Source organism: Stegostoma tigrinum, chromosome 14, assembly GCF_030684315.1.
Source record: "Stegostoma tigrinum isolate sSteTig4 chromosome 14, sSteTig4.hap1, whole genome shotgun sequence".
NCBI lineage: Eukaryota > Metazoa > Chordata > Chondrichthyes > Orectolobiformes > Stegostomatidae > Stegostoma > Stegostoma tigrinum.
In genome coordinates, this window is record NC_081367.1 from 78,946,968 (window position 1) to 78,967,180 (window position 20,213).

Sequence of the window (20,213 nt, forward strand, 5' to 3'; positions counted from 1 at the left end):
ACCTGCAACTATCTTTTTCATTATTAAACATTCTGCCAATCTTGGTGTTGATTGCAAATTTGCTTCACATTTTCCGCACATTTTCATCTATATAATTTATGTATAGAGCATACAGTTAGGGTTCCCAATAATGATCCATGTGATGCACCACTGGACATCAGCCTTCAGTCAGCCAAATAGCCTTCTACCATGACCCTTTGTGTCCTATTATCAATGTTGTAGAAACCTTGATCAATTGCTGCTGTACCTTTGGAGATAGAATTCAATGCAAAATCTGTACATTTATCATACCATGAGTGAATATTGAAAGTGGTGAATGGAATACCCATGAAACATGCTGTTTCAGTAAAGTGGCATCAAGTTTCTTGAGAGTTTTTAGCATCACACTTATCAAGATGATTGGAACGTATTTAACCATACTCCTGATTCATACGTTTTCGTTGGTGGAGAGGTGAAAATGACCAATGATATGTATAATAGATGATGTGAAAGCATTTGGCAATTTTGTTTTGTGCATGAAACTGACCCACAGACAATTATTCCCAAATACTCTAACTTCAATTATTCTGTTCCCAATCAATGTGAATTCTTCCCAAACTCTAAAACTAAGCCTAACCATAAACATAGCCTTAAGCTTAATTCTATCACCAATGCAGTCATGAAGCCTTTGTGCATTGTCTATATGGAATTGAATTTTCTTAATTCAAATTGATCCTTCTGCTTTATTCCCACTCCCATACCCGCCACCGTGAGAAGACCCTGAAGTGGAGCCATTAAGGTAACAAGTTTTGCTTCTATTTTGCTATTTTATAATCTTCAGCAAAAGATTAATTGGATATGACACAACTCGCTTAATCTCATCTCTGAACTTAGCCTGGGTGAGAGCATAAATACAGGTGTTAGTGCAGGAATTCAGATACATTAACATGTCCCCAACATGAATCATTGCATTCATGAAGTTCAGTTCCAGCAACATCTCTTCAAGCACAAAGACAACAACCTTTGTCATCCACAGAATGATGAAATTGCCCGATATGGCAAAGAGCAGAATGATGGACCTTCTACGGTTCTCCATCTCTGGGTCAGATTGTTTCCCATCGTTGCTTTGACTCCGCAATGTCTTCCGGATTCGACTGGCTACAAGAATGTGTCTGACGGTCAGTGCATTGAGAAACAATATGGACACATAAGGAATAAGTGGCGTTAAGACTGTGCACAGACACAAATATATTGCCCAAGGGACATTGGTACACAACTTACGAAGCCGGCAGAATGGAAATGGACCACGCAGGTAATCAGGTTCATAGGTGAAGTAGCGTGGGATGTTTCTCAAGAAGCTCACTGTGCAAATTGTCAGTATTACCCAGGCTGCTGTTTTCTCGGTGCAATATCTCACTTTCCACTTTGGGCAACAGATGGCGATGAAGCGATCAATGGTGAAGGCGACAGTAAGCCAGACTGAGCTATCCACCACTGCAGCATTTACTATACTGTTAAGACTGCAAACATTGTAATGGTGGAGGAATGAGATGGGGAAGTGGAGAGATCCCAAGTAGTTCATAATGACACAGAGGATGATCACCAGAAAATCTGCCACTGCCATGGACATCAAATACCGACCTGTACAACTGCAGAGACCGCAGCTCCCTCGAGACAGTATAAGTATGGTCATCAGATTAGCTGCCAAAAAGGAAAGACATGGAGATGACGAATTTCATTCACACCTTATTTGCACGATGAAACACCAATTGAAAAGACAAAGAGGAGGCAAGAAATTCATGGGGTGCTGAGAAAGTCAATTTAATTTTGAGATTTAGCATATTGAATGTTACAAAAGACAGGAAGGATCAACAGCAGATGATGAGTGGCATGAGGGAACAAACAAAGACATTTCTAGAAAATCTCAGCATTTCTGGAAACATCGATGGATAGAAATCAGAGTTAATGTTTTGGGTTACTGGAACAATAAACTAGTGATCCTCACTCAGTGGTTGGAAAGCTGTTGGAGAGTATTCTTAGGGATAGGATTTATGCACATTTAGAAAAACATGGCCTAATTAGGGACAATTAGCAGGGTTTTGTGCAGGATCTTACTAACTTGATCGAATTTTTTGAGGAGGTGACAAAGGTGATCGAAGAGGATAGAGCAATGGATGTAGTCTACATGGAATTTAGTAAGGCTTTCAACAAGGTTCCTCATGGTAGGCTCATGAGGGATCCACAGTGACTTGGCGGCATGAATTCAGAGTTTGCTTGCTCGTAGAGGAGAGATGGTAGCGGTGAAAGGGTGCTTTTCAGATTGAAGATCTGTGACTTGTAATGTTCCGCAGGGATCTGTACTGGGACCTCTGTTATTGTGATGTATATAAATGACTTAAATGAAAATGTAGATGTGTGAGTTAGTAAGTTTGCAGACAATACAAAGATTGGTAGACATGTGGATAGGATAGAAGGTTGTCGAAGGATACAGCAGGACATAGATCAGTTGCAGATTTGGGTGGAGAAATGGCAGATGGAGTTTAATCTGTGTAAGTGTGAGGTGATATGCTTTGGGAGATCAAATGTTAAGGAAAAGCGTACAGTTAATGAGCAGCATTGATGTACAGAAGGATCTTGGGGTTCAAGTCCACAGCTCGCTGAAAGTGGCCAAACACGTAGGTAGGATAGCAAAGAAGGCTTATGGCATGCTTACCTTTATTGGTTGGGAAATTATTTTTCTTTCTTCCTTCATGGGATGTGGGTGCCATTGGCTAGGGAGCATTTATTTCTCATCCCTAATTGGCCAGAGGGCAGTTCAGAATCAACCACATTGCAGTGGAACTGGAACCACATGTAGGCCAGACCAAGTTAGGCAGTTTCCTTCCAGAAAGAAAATTTGTGAACCAGACAGGTTTTTACTCTGATAATCATCATTAGATTCTTAATTCCAGGTATTTATTGAATTGAAATTCCACTATCTGCCAAGGCAGGATTTGAACCTGGTCACCAGGATGTTGTCTGGGTCTCTAGATTAACAGTTCAATGATAATACTACTGGGCCATCTCCTCACCCCTACATTTGAGTGCAAGTCAGGGTGTAATATCGTAACTTTTTAAGACTTTGGTTAGGCCAGACTTAGAGTATTGTGTTTTGGTTGTCACACTACAGGAAGGATATAGAGGCTTTGGAGAGGGTGCAGACAAGATTCAACCAGGATGCTGCCAGTATTAGAGGGCAGGAGCTCTAAGGAGGATCTAAATAAACTCAGATATCTTTTCTGTAGCAGTGGAGTCTGAGGGTAGACTTGATGGAAGACTGTAAAATTATGAAATGCGTAGTAGGCGTTGATAGTCAAATCTACTGGCCAGATTAGAAATGTGCGATGCAAGGGGGCATCAATTTAAGATGAGAGGGGGAAAGTTCAAAAGAGGTGGGAGGAGTAAATTTTTTGCACACAGAGTTGTAGGAATGTGAAACGTGATACGGGGGTGGTGGTGGTGACAAGTACTCTAGGGGTATTTTGGAGACTTTTAGATAAGCACATGAATTTGAAAGGAATGGAAGGACATGCACCAAGGGCAGGCAGAAGGATTTAGTTGAATTCAGTGTCATGTTCGGCACAATATTGTAGGCTAAAAAGTCAATTTTTTTCCGGTATTGTTCTATGTTTGATGCACGGCTCAGAAAGGAGCCATTTGCAAACATTAAGTTCTTGCGGAGTTAAAGACACTCAGATGCACTTTCAATACCTATCTTCCTGCAGGTGGACCCTAGCCCTGCAGCTTACAGCACTTGAGGTGCAGACCCACGTCCTTTATGAAAGTGTTAAGAGTCTTTGCCTCCACCACCAGCTCAGACAATGACCACCATCAGCTCAATCCATTAGCCTCATTTGCTCACTTGTTCAGTATGCCATCTGTTCTGACAGCTGTAAATGGATCTTTAACCATTACCGCTTCCATCCTCCTTGGTGTCAACCACTCCACCCTGCCTGAAAGCCTCATATCCAGGGATGTTGATCTGCCAATATTGCCCCTCCTTTAACCAGGTTTCTGTATAATAATGATCACATGCTGCAATGTGTCCATCAGTGCCCTTATTTCACTTGCCTTGCTTGTAATATTACTTGCACTGAATTATAAACATTTCAATCCCATCAATTTGTATTGCTGAGTGATTTTTGATCCTGATCTCTTTTGTTTTTCTAAGCCACTGATTACATCACTAACTAATGCTCTATCTCCTGTTTCCTGATCTGAATTTGATCATTCTAAACCTACACTTTGGTTCCCATTCCTCTGTCTAACTCGTATAGCACCTCACCAACAAAACTAGTAAAAATCCCCATGAGACATTTGTCACAACTCTGCCCGGGTACAAACTTTCTCACCCTCCCCAGAAACAGTGTCACTGTCTCAAGAAGATAAACCTCTCTTTGGTACATCAACTCTCCGGCCACGCATTCATAGAACATAGAACATCACAGCGTAGTAAAGGCCCTTTGGCCCTTGATATCGCGCCATCCTGTGAAACCAATCTGAAGCCCATCTAGCCTTTACTATTCCATTATCATTCATAAGTTTATCCAATGACCATTTAAATGCCCTTAAAGTTAGCAAGCCTACTACTGTTGCAGTCAGGGCATTCCATGCTCTTACTACTCTCTGAGTAAAGAACCTACCTCTGACATCTATCCTATATCTATCACCTCTCAATTTAAAGCTATGTCTCCTTGTGCTCGCCATCACCATCACCTCTGATCACCTTGTATGATTCTATTAAGTCACCTCTTAACCTTCTTCTCTCTAACGAAAACAGCTTCATGTCTGTCAGCCTTACCTCTTTCGACCTTCGCTCCATACCAGGCAACATTCTGGTAAATCTCCTCTGCACACTTTCCAAAGCTTCCACAACCTTCTTATAATGCAGTGACCAAAACTCTACGCAATACTCCAAGTGTGACCACACCAGAGTTTTGTACAGTGGTAACATGACCTCCTGGTTCCGGTTGCAGCAGCACCGCGAGCAGAAGCTTGGACCAGGGGCCTGTCAGTAAGACGGTGAGTCAGAGATTTTAGATCTTTAAAAAGCTTATCTCGAGCGTCGGAGCCATCCATTTCTTTGTGCAACAGCAATGCAAGCGGGAGCTTGGACCAGGGGCCTGTCGGAAGCCGGTGAGTCAGAGATTTTAAATCTTTAAATAGCCTACCTCAAGTGTCGGAGCCTTCCATTTATTTGTGCAGCAGCAGCACCTCGGAGCAGAGGTTTCTGGGAAGGGACGGACTTTTTTTTCACATCCCTCAGCTATATAGGTGATCATTCGGGAGGCAGAGTCAGTGATAGACAAGAGTTACAGGAAAGTAGTTACTCCTAAGCGTGAAGAAAGCTGGGTAACTGTTAGAAGGGGGAAAAAGCAGTCAGTGCAGGGATCCCCTGTGGTCGTTCCCCTGAAAAATAAGTGTACCGTTTTAGATACCGTTGTGGGGGGGGGGGGGGGGGGGGTGGATGACGTACCAGGGGCATGCAGTAGGGTGCAGGTCTCTGGCACAGAGTCTGTCCCCCTTGCACAGAAGGGAAGGGGGGATAGGAAGAGAGTGACAGTCATTGGGTACTCATTATTTAGAGGGACTGATAGAAGGTTTGCCGGGAACGAAAGAGACTCACGGTTCTTGTGTTGCCTCCCAGATGCCAGGGTCCGTGATGTCTCGGATCGTGTCTTTGGGGTCTTGAAGGGAGAGGGTGACCATCACCAAGTCGTGGTCCACATAGGCACCAATGACATAGGTAGAAAGAGGGATAGGGATGTCAGGCAGGATTTCAGGGAGCTAGGGTGGAAGCTGAGAGCTAGAACAAACAGGGTGGTCATCTCTGGTTTGTTTCCCATGACACGTGAAAATGAGGCAAAGAACAGGGAGAGATTTCAGCTGAACATGTGGCTGCAGGGATGGTGCAGGAGGGAGGACTTCAGGTACATGGACAATTGCGGCTCATTCTGGGGAAGGTGGGGCCTCTACAAATAGGACGGTCTCCACTTGAACCAGAGGGGCACTAATATCCTGGGTGTGAAATTTGCGAGTGATATTCAGGTGGATTTAAACTAGCTCAGAAGGGGGATGGAAAACTGAGGTGTAGTCCTAGTACAGAGGAGGATGAGCGTAGGGGGGACATGGACAGGACCTCACTGCCACAGGAGAGCGCTGGCAGACAGCAAGCTGGTTTGAAATGTGTCTACGTCAATACCAGGAGTATCCAGCATAAGGTAGGTGAGCTTGCAGCATGGATAAGTACCTGGGACTTCGATGTCGTGGCCATTTTGGAGACAAGGATAGAGCAGGGTCAGGAATGGATGTTGCAGGTTCCAGGGTTTAGATCTTTCATGAAGGTTAGGGAAGGTGGTAAAAGAGGGGGAGGTGTGGCTTTGTTGGTCAAGGACATATAATGGTGGCTCAAGAACATTTGATGAGGTCTCGTCTACTGAGGTGGTATGGGCTGAGGTTGCTGAGGAAGGTTTAACGACTGAGTCAGTATGGGTGGAAGTTAGGAACAGCAAGGAAGCAGTCGCCTCATTGGGGGCTTTCTACAGACCCCCAAATAGCAGTAGGAAGATTGAAGAACTCATTGGCCGGCAGATTGTTGAAAAGTGCAAACGTAGCAGGGTTGTGGTTATGGGTGACTTCAACTTTCCCAATATTGATTGGAACTTCCTCAGTGCAGATGGTTTGGATAGAGCCGTTTTTGTCAGGTGTGTTCAGGAGGGTTTCCTTACTCAGTATATGGACAGGCCGACGAGGGGGGAGGCCATTTTGGATTTGGTGCTCGGCAATGAGCCAGGACAGGTGTCAGATCTCGTGGTGGAACACTTTGGCGACAGTGACCACAACAGCCTCACATTTACCATAGCCCTGGAGAGGGAAAGGAATAGTTACCAGGGGAAGATATTTAACTGGGGTAAAGGAAATTATGGCGCTATCAGACAGGAGTTGGGAAGTACAGATTGGGAGCAATTGTTCCACAGAAAGGGCGCAGCAGACATCTTTGAGGCTGTTTAAGGAGCAGTTGTTGCGAGTGATGTATAAATTTGTTCCTCTGAGACAGGTAAGAAGGGGTAAGACTCAGGAGCCTTGGATGACGGGTACAGAGGTGCTTCTTGTCAAAAAGAAAAAGGCAGCTTACGTAAGGTGGAGGAAGCAAGGGTCTAGCACAGCTTTAGAGGATTACAGGCTTGCTCGGAAGGAGCTCAAAAGTGGACTGAAGAGGGCCAGGAGGGGCCATGAAAAAGGCTTGGCAGGAAGGATTAGGGAGAACCAGAAGGCATTTTACTCATACGTGAGGAATAAGAGAATGATCAGTGAGAAGGTAGGGCCAATCAGGGATAGCGTGGGGAACTTGTGCGTGGAGTCTGAGCAGATAGGGGAAGCCCTAAGTGTGTTTTTTGCATCGGTTTTCACGAAGGAAAGGGACCTTGTTGTGAATGAGAACTTTGAGGAGCAGGAAAACAGGCTTGAACAGATCAAGTTTGAGGAAGTTGATTTGCTGGAATTTTGGCAAACATTAAGATTGATAAGTCCCCAGGGCCAGACCAGATTTATCCTAGGTTGCTCCGGGAAGTGAGAAAGGAGGTTGCTAAGCCGTTGGCGAAGATCTTTGCTTCCTCACTCTCCATGGGAGTCATACCGGAAGATTGGAGACAGGCAAATGTTGTTCGTCTTTTAAAGAAAGGGAATCTTATTGAGTTCTTTGAGGAAGTCACGAGACAGGTTGACGAGGGTCGAGCAGTGGTTGTGGTGTACATGGGCTTCAGCAAGGTATTTGATGAGGTTCCCCTCGGCAGGCTCATTCATAAAGTCAGGAGATATGGGATACAGGGTGATTTGGCTGTCTGGATTCAGAATTGGTTGGCTGAAAGGAGGCACAGAGTGGTTGTAGATGGTAAGTATTCTGCCTGGAGGTCAGCGCTGAGTGGTGTCCCACAGGGCTCTGTCCTTGGGCATCTGCTGTTTGTAGTTTTTATAAATGACTCGGATGAGGAGGTTGAGGGGTGGGTTAGTATGTTTGCTGATGACACAAAGGTTGGATGTGCCGTTGATTGTATCGAGGGCTATTGCAGGCTTCAGCGAGACATTGACAGTATGCAGAGCCGGGCTGAGAAATGACAGATGGAGTTCAACCTGGATAAATGTGAAGTGATGCATTTTGGAAGGTCGAACTTAAATGCTGAATATAGGATTAAAGGCAGGATTCTCGGCAGCGTGGAGGATCAGCGGGATCTTGGTGTTCAAGTGCGTAGCTTCCTCAAAGTTGCCACCCAAGTGGATAAGGTTATTAAGAAAGCATATGGTGTTTTGGCTTTCATTAACAGGGGGATCGAGTTTAAGAGCTGCGAGGTTATGCTGCAGCTCTACAAAACCCTGGTGAGACCACACTTGGAATATTGTGTCCAGTTCTGGTCATCCTATTAATGGAAAGATGTGGAGGGTTTGGAGAGGGTGCAAAGGAAGTTTGCCAGGATGCTGCCTGGACTGGAGGGCTTGTCTTATGAGGAGAGGTTGACTGGTCTCGGGCTTTTCTCTCTGGAGAGAAGGAGGAAGAGAGGTGACCTGATTGAGGTTTACGAGGTAATGGGAGGCATGGATAGAGTCGATAGCCAGACACTTTCCCCCAAGGCAGGATTGACTGCCATGAGGGGTCATAATTTTAAGGTGTTAGGAGGAAGGTATAGAGGAGACGTCAGAGGGAGGTTCTTCACCCAGAGAGTTGTGAGCGCATGGAATAGTTTACCAGTGGAAGTCGTGGAAGCGGAGTCATTGGTGACATTTAAGCGACTGCTGGACATGCACATGGACAGCAGTGAGTTGAGGGGAATGTAGGTTAGGTTATTTTATTTTTGGATTCGGATTATTCCATGGCACAACATCGTGGGCCGAAGGGCCTGTACTGTGCTGTACTTTTCTATGTTCTATGTTCTATGAAATTCAATCCCTTCGCCAATAAATCCTCACACACCACATGCCTTCTGAACAACCCTGTCAATCTGGGTGAAAACTTTCAGGAATCTATGCACATGGACACTGACCTCCCTCTGCTCGTCCACTCTACCAAGAATTTTACCATTTGCCCAGTACCCTGTATTCCTGTTACTCCTTCCAAAGTGAATCACCTCACACTTTTTCGCCTTAAACTCCATTTGCCACCTCTCAGCCCAGCTCTGCAAATTATCCATGTCCCTTTGTAACCTGCAACATCCTTCCGCACTATCCACAACTCCACCGTCTTTAGTGTCATCCATAAATTTACTAACCCATTCTTCTGTGCACTCATCCAGGACATTTATAAAAATGACAAACAGCAGTGGTCCCAAAACAGATCCTTGCAGTACACCACTAGGAACTGAGCTCCAGGATGAATACTTCCCATCAATCACCACCCTCTTTCTTCTTACAGCTAGCCAATTTCTGATCCAAACTGCTAAATCACTCTCAATCCCATGCCTCCGTATTTTCTGCAATAGCTTACCGTGGGGAACCTTATCAAACGCTTGACTGAAATCGACATGTACCACATCAATCACTTTACCCACATCCATCTGTTTGGTCACCATCTCAAAGAACTCAACAAGTATTGTGATCCACGACCTGTCCTTCACAAAACCTTGTTGCCTATCCCGAATCAAATTATTCCTTCCTACATAGAACATAGAACATTACAGCACAGTACAGACCGTTCAGCCTTCGATGTTGTGCCGACCTATCATACCAATCTGAAGCCCATCTAACCTACAGTATTCCATGTACATCCATATGCTTGTCCAATGACGACTTAAATGTACTTAAAGTTGGCAAATCTACTACTATTGCAGGCAAAGCGTTCCATTCCCTTACCACAATCTGTGGAAAGAAACTACCTCTGGCATCTGTCCTATATCTTTCACCCCTCAATTCAAAGTTATGCCCCCTCATGCTCGCCGTCACCATCCTAGGAAAAAGGCTCTCCCGATCCACCCTATCTAACCCTCTGATTATTTTATATGTCTCAATTAAGTCATCTCTCAACCTTCTTCTCTACAATGAAAACAGCCTCAAGTTCCTCAGGCTTTCCTCATAAGACGTTCCCCTCATACCAGGCAACATCCTAGTAAATCTCCTCTGCACCCTTTCCCAAGCTTCCACATCCTTCTTATAATGCAGTGACCAGAACTGTACACAATACTCCAAGTGCAGCCGCGCCAGAGTTTTCTACAGCTGCAGCATAACCTCTTGGTTCCAGAACTCGATTCCTCTATTAAGAAAAGCTAAAACACTGTATGCCTTCTTAACAGCCCTGTCAACCTGGGTGGCAACTTTCAAGGATCTGTGTACATGGACACCGAGATCTCACTGCTCATCTATACGACCAAGAATCTTACCATTAGGCCAGTAATTTGCATTCCGGTTACTCCTACCAAAGTGCATCACCTCACACTTGTCCGCATTAAGCTTCATTTGCCACCTCTCAGCCTAGCTCATCAGCTTATCTATGTCTCTCTGCAACGTACAGCATCCTTCGTCACTGTCCACAACTCCACCGACCTGAGTGTCATCTGCAAATTTACTAACCCATCCTTCTACGCCCTCATCCAAGTCATATATAAAAATGACAAACAGCAATGGACCCAACAGCGACCCTTGTGGTACACCACTAGTAACTGGTCTCCAGGATGAACATTTCCCATCAACTACCACCCTCTGTCTTCTTTCAGCAAGCCAATTTCCGATCCAAACTGCTATATCTCCCACAATCCCATTCCTCCGCATTTTGTACAATAGTCTACTGTGGGGCACCTTATTGAACGCCTTGCTGAAAGCCATATACACCACACCAACCGGTTTACTCTCATCTACCTGTTTGGTCACCTTCTCAAAGAACTCAATAAGGTTTGTGAGGCACAACCTACCCTTCACAAAACCGTGCTGACTCTCCCTAATCTAATTATTCTTCTCTGGATGATTATAAATCCTAACTCTTATAACCTTTTCCAACGCTTTATCAACAACTGAAGTAAGTCTCACTGGTCTATAATTGCCAGGGTTGTCTCCACTCCCCTTCTTGAACAGGGGAACCACATTTGCTATCCTCCAGTCATCTGCACTATTCCTCTAGACAATGATGAGTTAAAGATCAATGCTAAAGGCTCAGCAATCTCCTCACTGGCTTCCCAGAGGATCCTAGGATAAATCCCATCGAGCCCAGGGGACTTATCTATCTTCACACTCTGTAGGATTTCTAATACCTCTTCCTTGTGAACCTCAATCCCACGTAGTCTAGTAGCCTGTGCCTCAGTATTCTCCATGACAACATTGTCGTTTTCTAGAGTGAATACTGTTGAAAAATATTCATTTAGTGCTTCCCCTATTTCCACTGACTCCACGCACAACTTCCCACTATTATCCTTGATTGGCCCTAATCTTACTCTCGTCATTCTTTTATTCCTTATCTGCCTATAGAAAGCCTCAGGGTTTACCCTGATCCTATCCGCCAGCAACTTCTCATGTCTCCTCCTGGCTCTTCTGAACTCTCTCTTTAGGTCTTTCCTGGCTACCTTGTAACCTTCAAGCACCCTAACTGAGCTTTCACCTCTCATCCTAACATAAGCCTTCTTCTTTCTCTTGACCAGAGATTCCACTTTCTTCGTAAACCACGGCTCCCACGCTCTACAGCTTCCTCCCTGCCTGACAGGTACATACTTATCTAGGACACACAGGAGCTTTTCCTTGAATAAGCTCCACATTTCCAATGTGCCCATCCCCTGCAGTTTCCTTCCCCATCCTATGCTCCATAAATCTTGCCTCATCTCAGCATAATTGCCTTTCCCCCAGCTATAACTCTTGCCCAGTGGTATACACCTGTCCCTTTCCATCACTAAAGTAAACAAAACAGAATTGTGATCGCTATCACAAAAGTGCTCACCTACTTCCAAATCTAACACCTGGCCAGGCTCATTACCCAGTACCAAATCTCATGTGGCTTTGCCCCTTGTTGGCCTGTCTAAATACTGTGACAGGAAGCCCTCCTGCACACACTAGACAAAAACTGACCCATCTATAGTACTCGAACTATAGTGTTCCCAGTCAATATTTGGAAAGTTGAAGACCCCCATGACAACTACCCTGTCTCTCTCACTCCTATCGAGAATCATCTTTGCTGTCCTTTCCCCTACGTATCTGGGACTATTCGGAGGCCTTTGAAAACTCCTAACAGGGCAACCTCTCCTTTCCTGTTTCTAACCTCAGCCCATACTACCTCAGTTGACGAGTCCCCAAACATCCTTTCTGCAACTGAAATACTGTCCTTGGCCAACAATGCCACACCTCCCCCTGTTTTACCATCTTCTCTGCTCTTACTGAAACATCTAAATCCCGGAACCTGCAACAACCATTCCTGTCCCTATTCTATCCATGTCTCCGAAATGGCCACAACATGGAAGTCCCAGGTACCAGCCCATGCTGCAAGTTCTCCCACCTTATTCTGGATGCTCCTGGCGTTGAAGTAGACACACATCGGTACCCCTCTGGTTCAGGTGAAGACCATCCTGCTTGTAGAGGTCCCACGTACCCCAGAAAGAGCCCTAATTATCCAAGAATCCAAAACCCTCCTTCCTGCACCATCCCTGTAGCCACGTGTTCAACTCCTCTCTCTCCCTATTCCTCGTCTCACTAGCATGTGGCATGGGCAACAAACCAGTGACAACAACTCTGTTCGTCCTAGCTCTAAGCTTCCATCCTAGCTCCCTGAATTTCTGCCTTAAATCCCCATCTCTCTTCCTACCTATGTTATTGATGCCTAAGTGGACCACGACTTGGGGCTGCTTCCCCTCCCCCTTAAGGATCCCAAAAACACGATCAGAGACATCACGCACCCCGGCACCTGGGAGGCAACACACCAACCATGAGTCTCTCTCATCCCCACAGAATCTCCAACCTGTCTCCCTAACTATGGAGACCCCAATGACTACTGCTCTGCTCCTCTTCCCCCTTCCCTTCTGAGCAGCAGGGACAGGCTCTGCGCCAGAAACCTCTGCCCTGCTGCTTTCCCCTGGTAAGTTGTCCCCCCCAACAGTATCCAAAATCGCATACTTATTGTTGAGGGGAATGGTCACAGGGGATCCCTAATCTGCCTGCCAATTCCCTTTCTGTCCCCTGGCTGTAACCCATCTGGCCATTTTCTTGTACCTGAGGAGTGACTACCTCCCTCTAACTCCTCTCAATAAACCCCTCTGCCTCCTGAATGATCCGAAGTTCATCCAGCTCCAGCTTCAGTTCCTTAACGCAGTTTTCGTGGAGCTGGAGTTGGGTGCACTTCCCGCAGATGTAGTCAGCAGGGACACTCGTGGTGACCCTTATCTCCCACATTCTGCAGGGGGAATATTCAACTGCCCTGGCCTCCGTTCCCATTATTCTAAATTCCCAAAGAGGCTGTTGAAAAATAAAGAATTAAAAATAAACTACTCACCTTCTGGCACACAGAACCTTTTTTTTGGTTAGAGGAGGAGGATGGGTGGGAGACACTACCCGAGTAGTGTTTCGGTTAACGCAACACACAAATATATTAGAGATAATGGGAACTGCAGATGCTGGAGAATTCCAAGATAATAAAATGTGAGGCTGGATGAACATAGCAGGCCAAGCAGCATCTCAGGAGCACAAAAGCTGACGTTTCGGGCCTAGAGCTCTCTGATGAAGGGTCTAGGCCCGAAACGTCAGCTTTTGTGCTCCTGAGATGCTGCTTGGCCTGCTGTGTTCATCCAGCCTCACATTTTATTATCTTACACAAATATATTACCTCACTTACTCAGCAGTCCCATGTCCGCTCCTGCTCGGCTTCCTGACAGGCCCCTGGTCCAAGCTCCCGCTCGCGCTGCTGCTGCAACCAGAAATGATTATAAATCCTATCTCTTATAATCCTCTCCAATACTTTACCCACAACCAAAGTAAGGCTCACAGGTCTATAATTACCAGGGTTGTCTCTCCTCCCCTTCTTGAACAAGGGGACAACATTTGCTATCCTCCAGTCTTCTGGCTCTATTCCTGTGGACAATGACAACATAAAGATCAAATCCAAAGGCTCTGCAAGCTCCTCCCTAGCTTCCCAGAGAATCCTAGGGTAAACCCCATCTGGCCCAGCGACTTATCTATTTTGACACTTTTCAGAATTGCAAACACCTTCTTCTTATGAACCTCAATCCCATCTAGTCTAGTAGCCTATATCTCAATAGGGCAGCATGGTGGCTCAATGGATAGTACTGCTGCCTCGCAGCATCAGGGACCTGGGTTCAATTACAGCCTCGGGCAACTGTCTGTGTGGAGTTTGCACATTCGCCCTGTGTCTGCAAGGGTTTCCTCTGGGTGCTGCAGTTTTCTCCCACAGTCCAAAGATGTGTGGGGTAGGTGGATTGGCCTTGCTAAATTGCCCATAGTGTTCAGGGAGGCGTAGGTTAGGTGGGTTGTAGGATGATGGGTCTGGGTGGAATGCTCCAAGATTCAGTGTGGACTTGTTGGGCTGAAGGCCCTGTTTCCACACTGTAGGAATTCTGATATACTCTCCTTGCCAACATTGTCTTTTTTCCTGTGTGAATACTGACGAAAAATATTCATTTAGAGCCTCTCCTATCTCTTCGGACTCCACGCACAACTGTCCTTGACTGGTCCTAAACTTAGTCTCGACATTCTTTTATACCTGACATACCTATATAAAGTTTTAGGGTTTTCCTTGATCCTACCTGCCAACGACGTCTCATGTTCGCTCCTGGCTCTTTTTAGCTCTCTCTTTAGGTCCTTCCTGGCAAACTTGTAACTCTCAAGAGCCCTAACTGAGCCTTCATGCCTCACCTTTACAAGAGCCTCCTTCTCCCTCTTGACAAGAGATTCAACTTCTTTAGTCAACCACAGTTCCCTCTCGCTCAACCACTTCCTCCCTGCCTGACAGGTACATGCTTATCAAGGACACGCAGTAGCTATTCCTTGAACAAGCTCGACATTTCAATTGTACCCAGCCCCTGCAATTTCCTTCACCATCCAATGGATCTATCCTAATCACCTCAGAATGTCCTTGCCCTCAGCTGTAACTCTTACCCGGCGGTATATATCTATCCCTTTCCATCGTTAAAGTAATCGTAACCAAATTGTGGCCACTATCACCAAAGTGCTCACCTACATCCAAATCTAACACTTGGCCTGGTACATTACCCACTACCAAATCCAATGTGGCCTCACCTCTTGTTGGCCTATCTCCATTCTATGTCAGGAAACCCTGCTGCACACATTGGACAAAAACTGACCCATCAAAAGTACTCAAACTATAGCATTTCCAGTCAATATTTGGAAAGTTAAAGTCCCCCATAACAACTACCCTGTTACTTTCGCTCCTATCCAGAATCATCTTTGCAATCCTTTCCTTTAATCTCTGGGACATTTTGTAGGCGTTTGGAAAACTCCCAACAGGGTGACCTTTCCTTTCCTGTTTCTAACCTCAGCCCACACTACCTCAGTAGACAAGTCCTCATCAAATGTCCTTTCTGCCACTGTAATACTGTCCTTGTCTAACAATGCCAATAGACAATAGACAATAGGTGCTGGAGTAGGCAATTCGGCCCTTCGAGCCAGCACCACCATTCATTATGATCATGGCTGATCATCCACAATCAGTATCCTGATCCTGCTTTATCCCCATAACCCTTGATTCCACTATCTTTAAGAACTCGATCTATCTCTTTCTTGAAAGTATCCAGAGAGTTGGCCTCCACTGCCTTCTGGGGCAGAGCATTCCATATCTCCACCACTCTCTGGGTGAAGAAGTTTTTCCTCAACACTGTTCTAAATGGCCTACCGCTTATTTTTAGACTGTGTCCTCTGGTTCCGGACTCACCCATCAGCGGAAACATGCTTCCTGCCTCCAGAGTGTCCAATCCCTTAATAATCTTATACGTCTCAATCAGATCCCCTCTCATCCTTCTCCCTCTTTTACCACCTTCTCTGATCTTACTGAAACATCTAAACCCTGGAGCCTGCAACAACCATTCCTGTCTCTGCTCTATCCATGTCTCTGAAATGGCCACAACATCAAAATACCAGGTACCAATCCATGCTGCAAGTTCACCCACCTTATTCCGGATGCTCCTGGCATTGAAGTAGGCACGCTGCAAACCACCTTCCTGTCGGCCGGTACACTCCTGCGACCTTGAAACCTTAATCATGACCTCACTACTCTCAAGCTCCTGTCCACTGGAGTTACAATTCAGGTTCCCATCGCCCTGCTGAATTAGTTTAAACCCTCCCGAAGAGCATTAGCAAACATCCCCCCTCCCCAGGATATTGGTGCCCCTCTGGTTCAGGTGTAGACCATCCTATTTGTAGAGGTCGCACCTACCCCGAAATGAGCCCCAATTATCCAGGTATCTGAATCCCTCCCTCCTGCACCATTCCTGTAGCCACGTGTTCAACTGCTCTCTCTCCCTATTCCTCGCTTCGCTAGCACATGGCACGGGTAACAAACCAAAGATAACAACTCTGCTTGTTCTAGCTCTAGCTTCCACCCTAGCTCCTTGAATTTCTGCTTTACATCCCCATCCCTTTTCCTATCGATGCTGTTGGTGCCTATGTGGACCACAACTTGGATCTGCTCCCCCTCCCCCTTAAGAATCGCGAAAACATGATCCGAGACATCATAGACCCTGGCACCTGGGAGGTAACACACCAACCGCGAGTCTCTCTCATTCCCACAGAATCTCCTATCTGTCCCCCAAACTATGGAGTCCCCAGTGACTGATGCACTCCTCCACTCCCCCCTTCCCTTCTGAGCAACAGGGACAGGCTCTGTGCCAGAGATCTGTACCCCATGGCTTACCCTTGGTAAGTCATTACCCCAATATTCTCCAGAATGGAATATTTGTTATTGAGGGGAATGGCCACAGGGGATCCATACTCTGTCTGCCTGTTCCCTTTCTGTCCCCTGACTGTAACCCATCTACCTTTATCCTGTACCTGAGGTGTGACTACCTCCCTGTAACTCCTCTCAATTACCCCCTCAGCCTTCCGAATGATCCGAAGTTCGTCCAGCTCCAGCTCCAGTTCCCTAACGCAGTTTTCGAGCAGCTGGAGTTGGGTGCACTTCCTGCAGATGAAGTCAGCAGGGACAGTAGTGGTGACCCTTACCTCCCACATTCTCCAGGCGGAGCATGCAAATACCCTAACATCCATTCCCACTGTTCCGAATTTCCAAACAGATTATTGAGGAAAAAACATCTCATAACCTTACCAAATCAGTGCTCAGAACTTTCTTAATGGATAGAGGAGGAGGATGGGTGGGAGACACTACCAAAGTACTGTTTTGGGTAAAGCAACCGTCCAAATACATTACCTCACTTACTCAGCCGCCCTGTGTCCAGTCCTAGTCAACCTTCCCAGCAGACCCCTCATACTCTCTCCTGACTCCCGCTGCTCAACAATGGAGGCCATTCATCAGATCTATCTTCTCATTCCTGCTTTTGCCAGATGTGGTACTGGAAGGAATTCTGAGATTATGACATTTGAGTTCTTACATTTCAAATTCATTCCTAACTTCTTATATTCCGCTTTCATGTCCCCATCACATTGTTTACCTATGTCATTGATACCCATATGTGTTGCACACATATCTGCAGCCACAGATGAGACTGTCTATACCCCTTACTATCGAATCTCTATCACAGTAGCCCTGCCACTTATTTTTTTCATCACCTTCTCTGATAGAATAAGAGACGCTCATGATTATATGCAACTGGGAGTACTCCATTCCTTGAGAGGCCATAATCCCAATAGTATCCAAATTGGTATATCTGCTTGAGAGGAAGACAATCACAAGGGACTCCTGCAATTCCTTCCTGAGTCTTTTACTCTGATGGTCACCCCTTCCCTTCCAGCTTGTGCCACCATCATTTATGGTGTGGCCATCTCATTAAACATACTGTCCACTTTACACTTTTTTGGGAAGGCTTGTAGCTCGGGCTGTGGATGAGGTTGTTGATTTGTTTGCTGAACTGGTAATTTGGTTGCCAGTGGAGGTGGTAGATGCAGACACATTAGTGTCTTGTAAGATATATTTGGACAGGTACATGGATGGGCTGGGAGCAAATGGACACAGACCGTTAGAAAATAGATGACAGGTTAGACAGAGGATCTTGATCGGCGCAGGCTTGGAGGGCTGAAGCGCCTGTTCCTGTGCTGTAGGTTTCTTTGTTCTTTGTTGAGAATCAGTTGGTTCAATTACAACTGTTTGTCGTGAAAGGCTCAGGCCCAAGCTTGTGGGGACTAAATTAGTTGAGAAAGACTCATCTAGACTGGCTCAATATTTTTCAATTCGGTCTACCCAAGGTGTCCATTTATCTAAGTAACGTGCTTATAACAGGAAAGACCAATTAGAGAACTCGGACATAGTCCCTAGACATTTCTCCCAGGTGATTGTACACTTCAGGAGGGAAAATATGAGTGTTTCAGACCACCCCAGGTGACTTTCTTGGTCTATAGAGTCAATAAGATCAGGTTATACCAGTTGGAAGATAAAGTGGACAGTGATCAAAGATGTCCCAGCTCCCATACTGATATCAGAACATAGGTCTTTCCTTGAGTTGGTGAATTATTACAGAAATCTCAGTCATAAATTCACCTCCATCCTGGCTTCTTTGCATCAGTTCTTAAAGAAATTGGGTCGGTATTGGGATGGCCACATAGTCAAGCCATAACTTTCAGGGAAGTAAAGAAACAGCTATTATCGTGTAAGGTGTCGGAACACTCTGATCCCAAGTGAGACCTGGTATTGATATACGATGCCTCCCCTGACAACATCAGGGAAATATTAGCTCATGACCCAATGGAGAGGAACGTCCAATAGTGTATACATTCAGGACTTTGTCTAATGTAGAGCATAAGTACACCCTGATAGAGAAGGAGGGTTGGCGGTCATATTTTGAGTCAGGGAGTTTCATCAAAGCATTATGGATGTAAATTTGTAATAATTACTGACCAGAAAGTCCTGCTAGGTCTACTTAAAGAGGACATGACAGTGCCACCATAACTTCAGGCTGAATTCAGCTGCGGGCTGTAATGATAAGTAAAATAACTCTAAGGCAGCTAGTATCCTGTCACCAAGATAACCCTTAGTTACACGTACATTGTACATGACACCGACTCAGGTACCTCATAGCCAGATCATAGAGTGAGTAGAATCTCTGACTATAAGTTCCTGTTTATATCTGTCAGCTAGGACTCCCTGATCGGACCAGGTTACAGGCTCAGTCAGGGAGCTCATATTCTATGAGATCCATATGTCTGTCCTCATTCCAATCATAACATCCCTCTCCTTCTAAGACCTGGGAAAAGGCCTGTTCTTTTTGCTCTAGCTTCTCCCAGGGCATTTTTGGACCTGGAATGGTTCCTCCAATTCTGCCTCAGATACTGGAGGCCTGTACCGGACTGTAGCCTGCCAAAGCAACTCAGCTGCAATTCACCTTCTTCATGCAATTAAGACTTAGAAGCTATGACATCAACCGTGTCCGTATCATCCTCAGAGTTTTCTTCAACACCAGGTGTAGAGGGGAACCTTTGGGTTCTGACAGCCTTGCCAGATTTCTGAGGACAGGGTATGTTTTGCTTCTGCCTTGTTTGTGAAGTGGCAGCTTTCAAAGAACAAAGAACAAAGAAACCTACAGCACAGGAACAGGCCCTTCGGCCCTCCAAGCCTGCACCGATCAAGATCCTCTGTCTAACCTGTCATCTATTTTCTAACGGTCTGTGTCCATTTGCTCCCTGCCCATCCATGTACCTGTCCAAATATAGCTTAAAAGACGCCAACGTGTCTGTGTCTACCACCTCCGCTGGCAATGCATTCCAGGGACCCACCAACCTCTGTGTAAAGAACTTTCCACGCATATCTCCCTTAAACTTTCCTCCTCTCACTTTGAACTCATGACCCCTAGTAATTGAGTCCCCCACTCTGGGAAAAAGTTCCTTGCTATCCACCCTGTCTATACCCCTCATGATTTTGTCGACCTCAATCAGGTGTCCCCTCAATCTCCGTCTTTCTAATGAAAATAATCCTAATCTACTCAAACTATCTTCATAGCTAGACCTATTCTCCTTCCCGAGCATGGTGCATCATAGGACGTGACTTCATTGGCTATGCCTCTTACCCAGGCAGAGCCATTTCTGCGGTTTTGACTTCAAGCTTT

The 20,213-nt window shown here is 45.7% G+C and overlaps 1 protein-coding gene across 1 annotated transcript in view; it reads right to left on the bottom strand.

Moving 5' to 3' along the window:
• Positions 1–802: 802 nt before the first annotated feature.
• LOC125457465 (probable G-protein coupled receptor 139) overlaps positions 803–20,213 on the bottom strand; it is a 32,733-nt gene continuing 13,322 nt past the window's right edge. The window contains exon 2 of the mRNA XM_048541661.2: positions 803–1,680. Within this exon, the coding sequence (XP_048397618.1) occupies positions 803–1,680 (878 nt within the window). The remainder of the gene's footprint in view (positions 1,681–20,213) is intronic.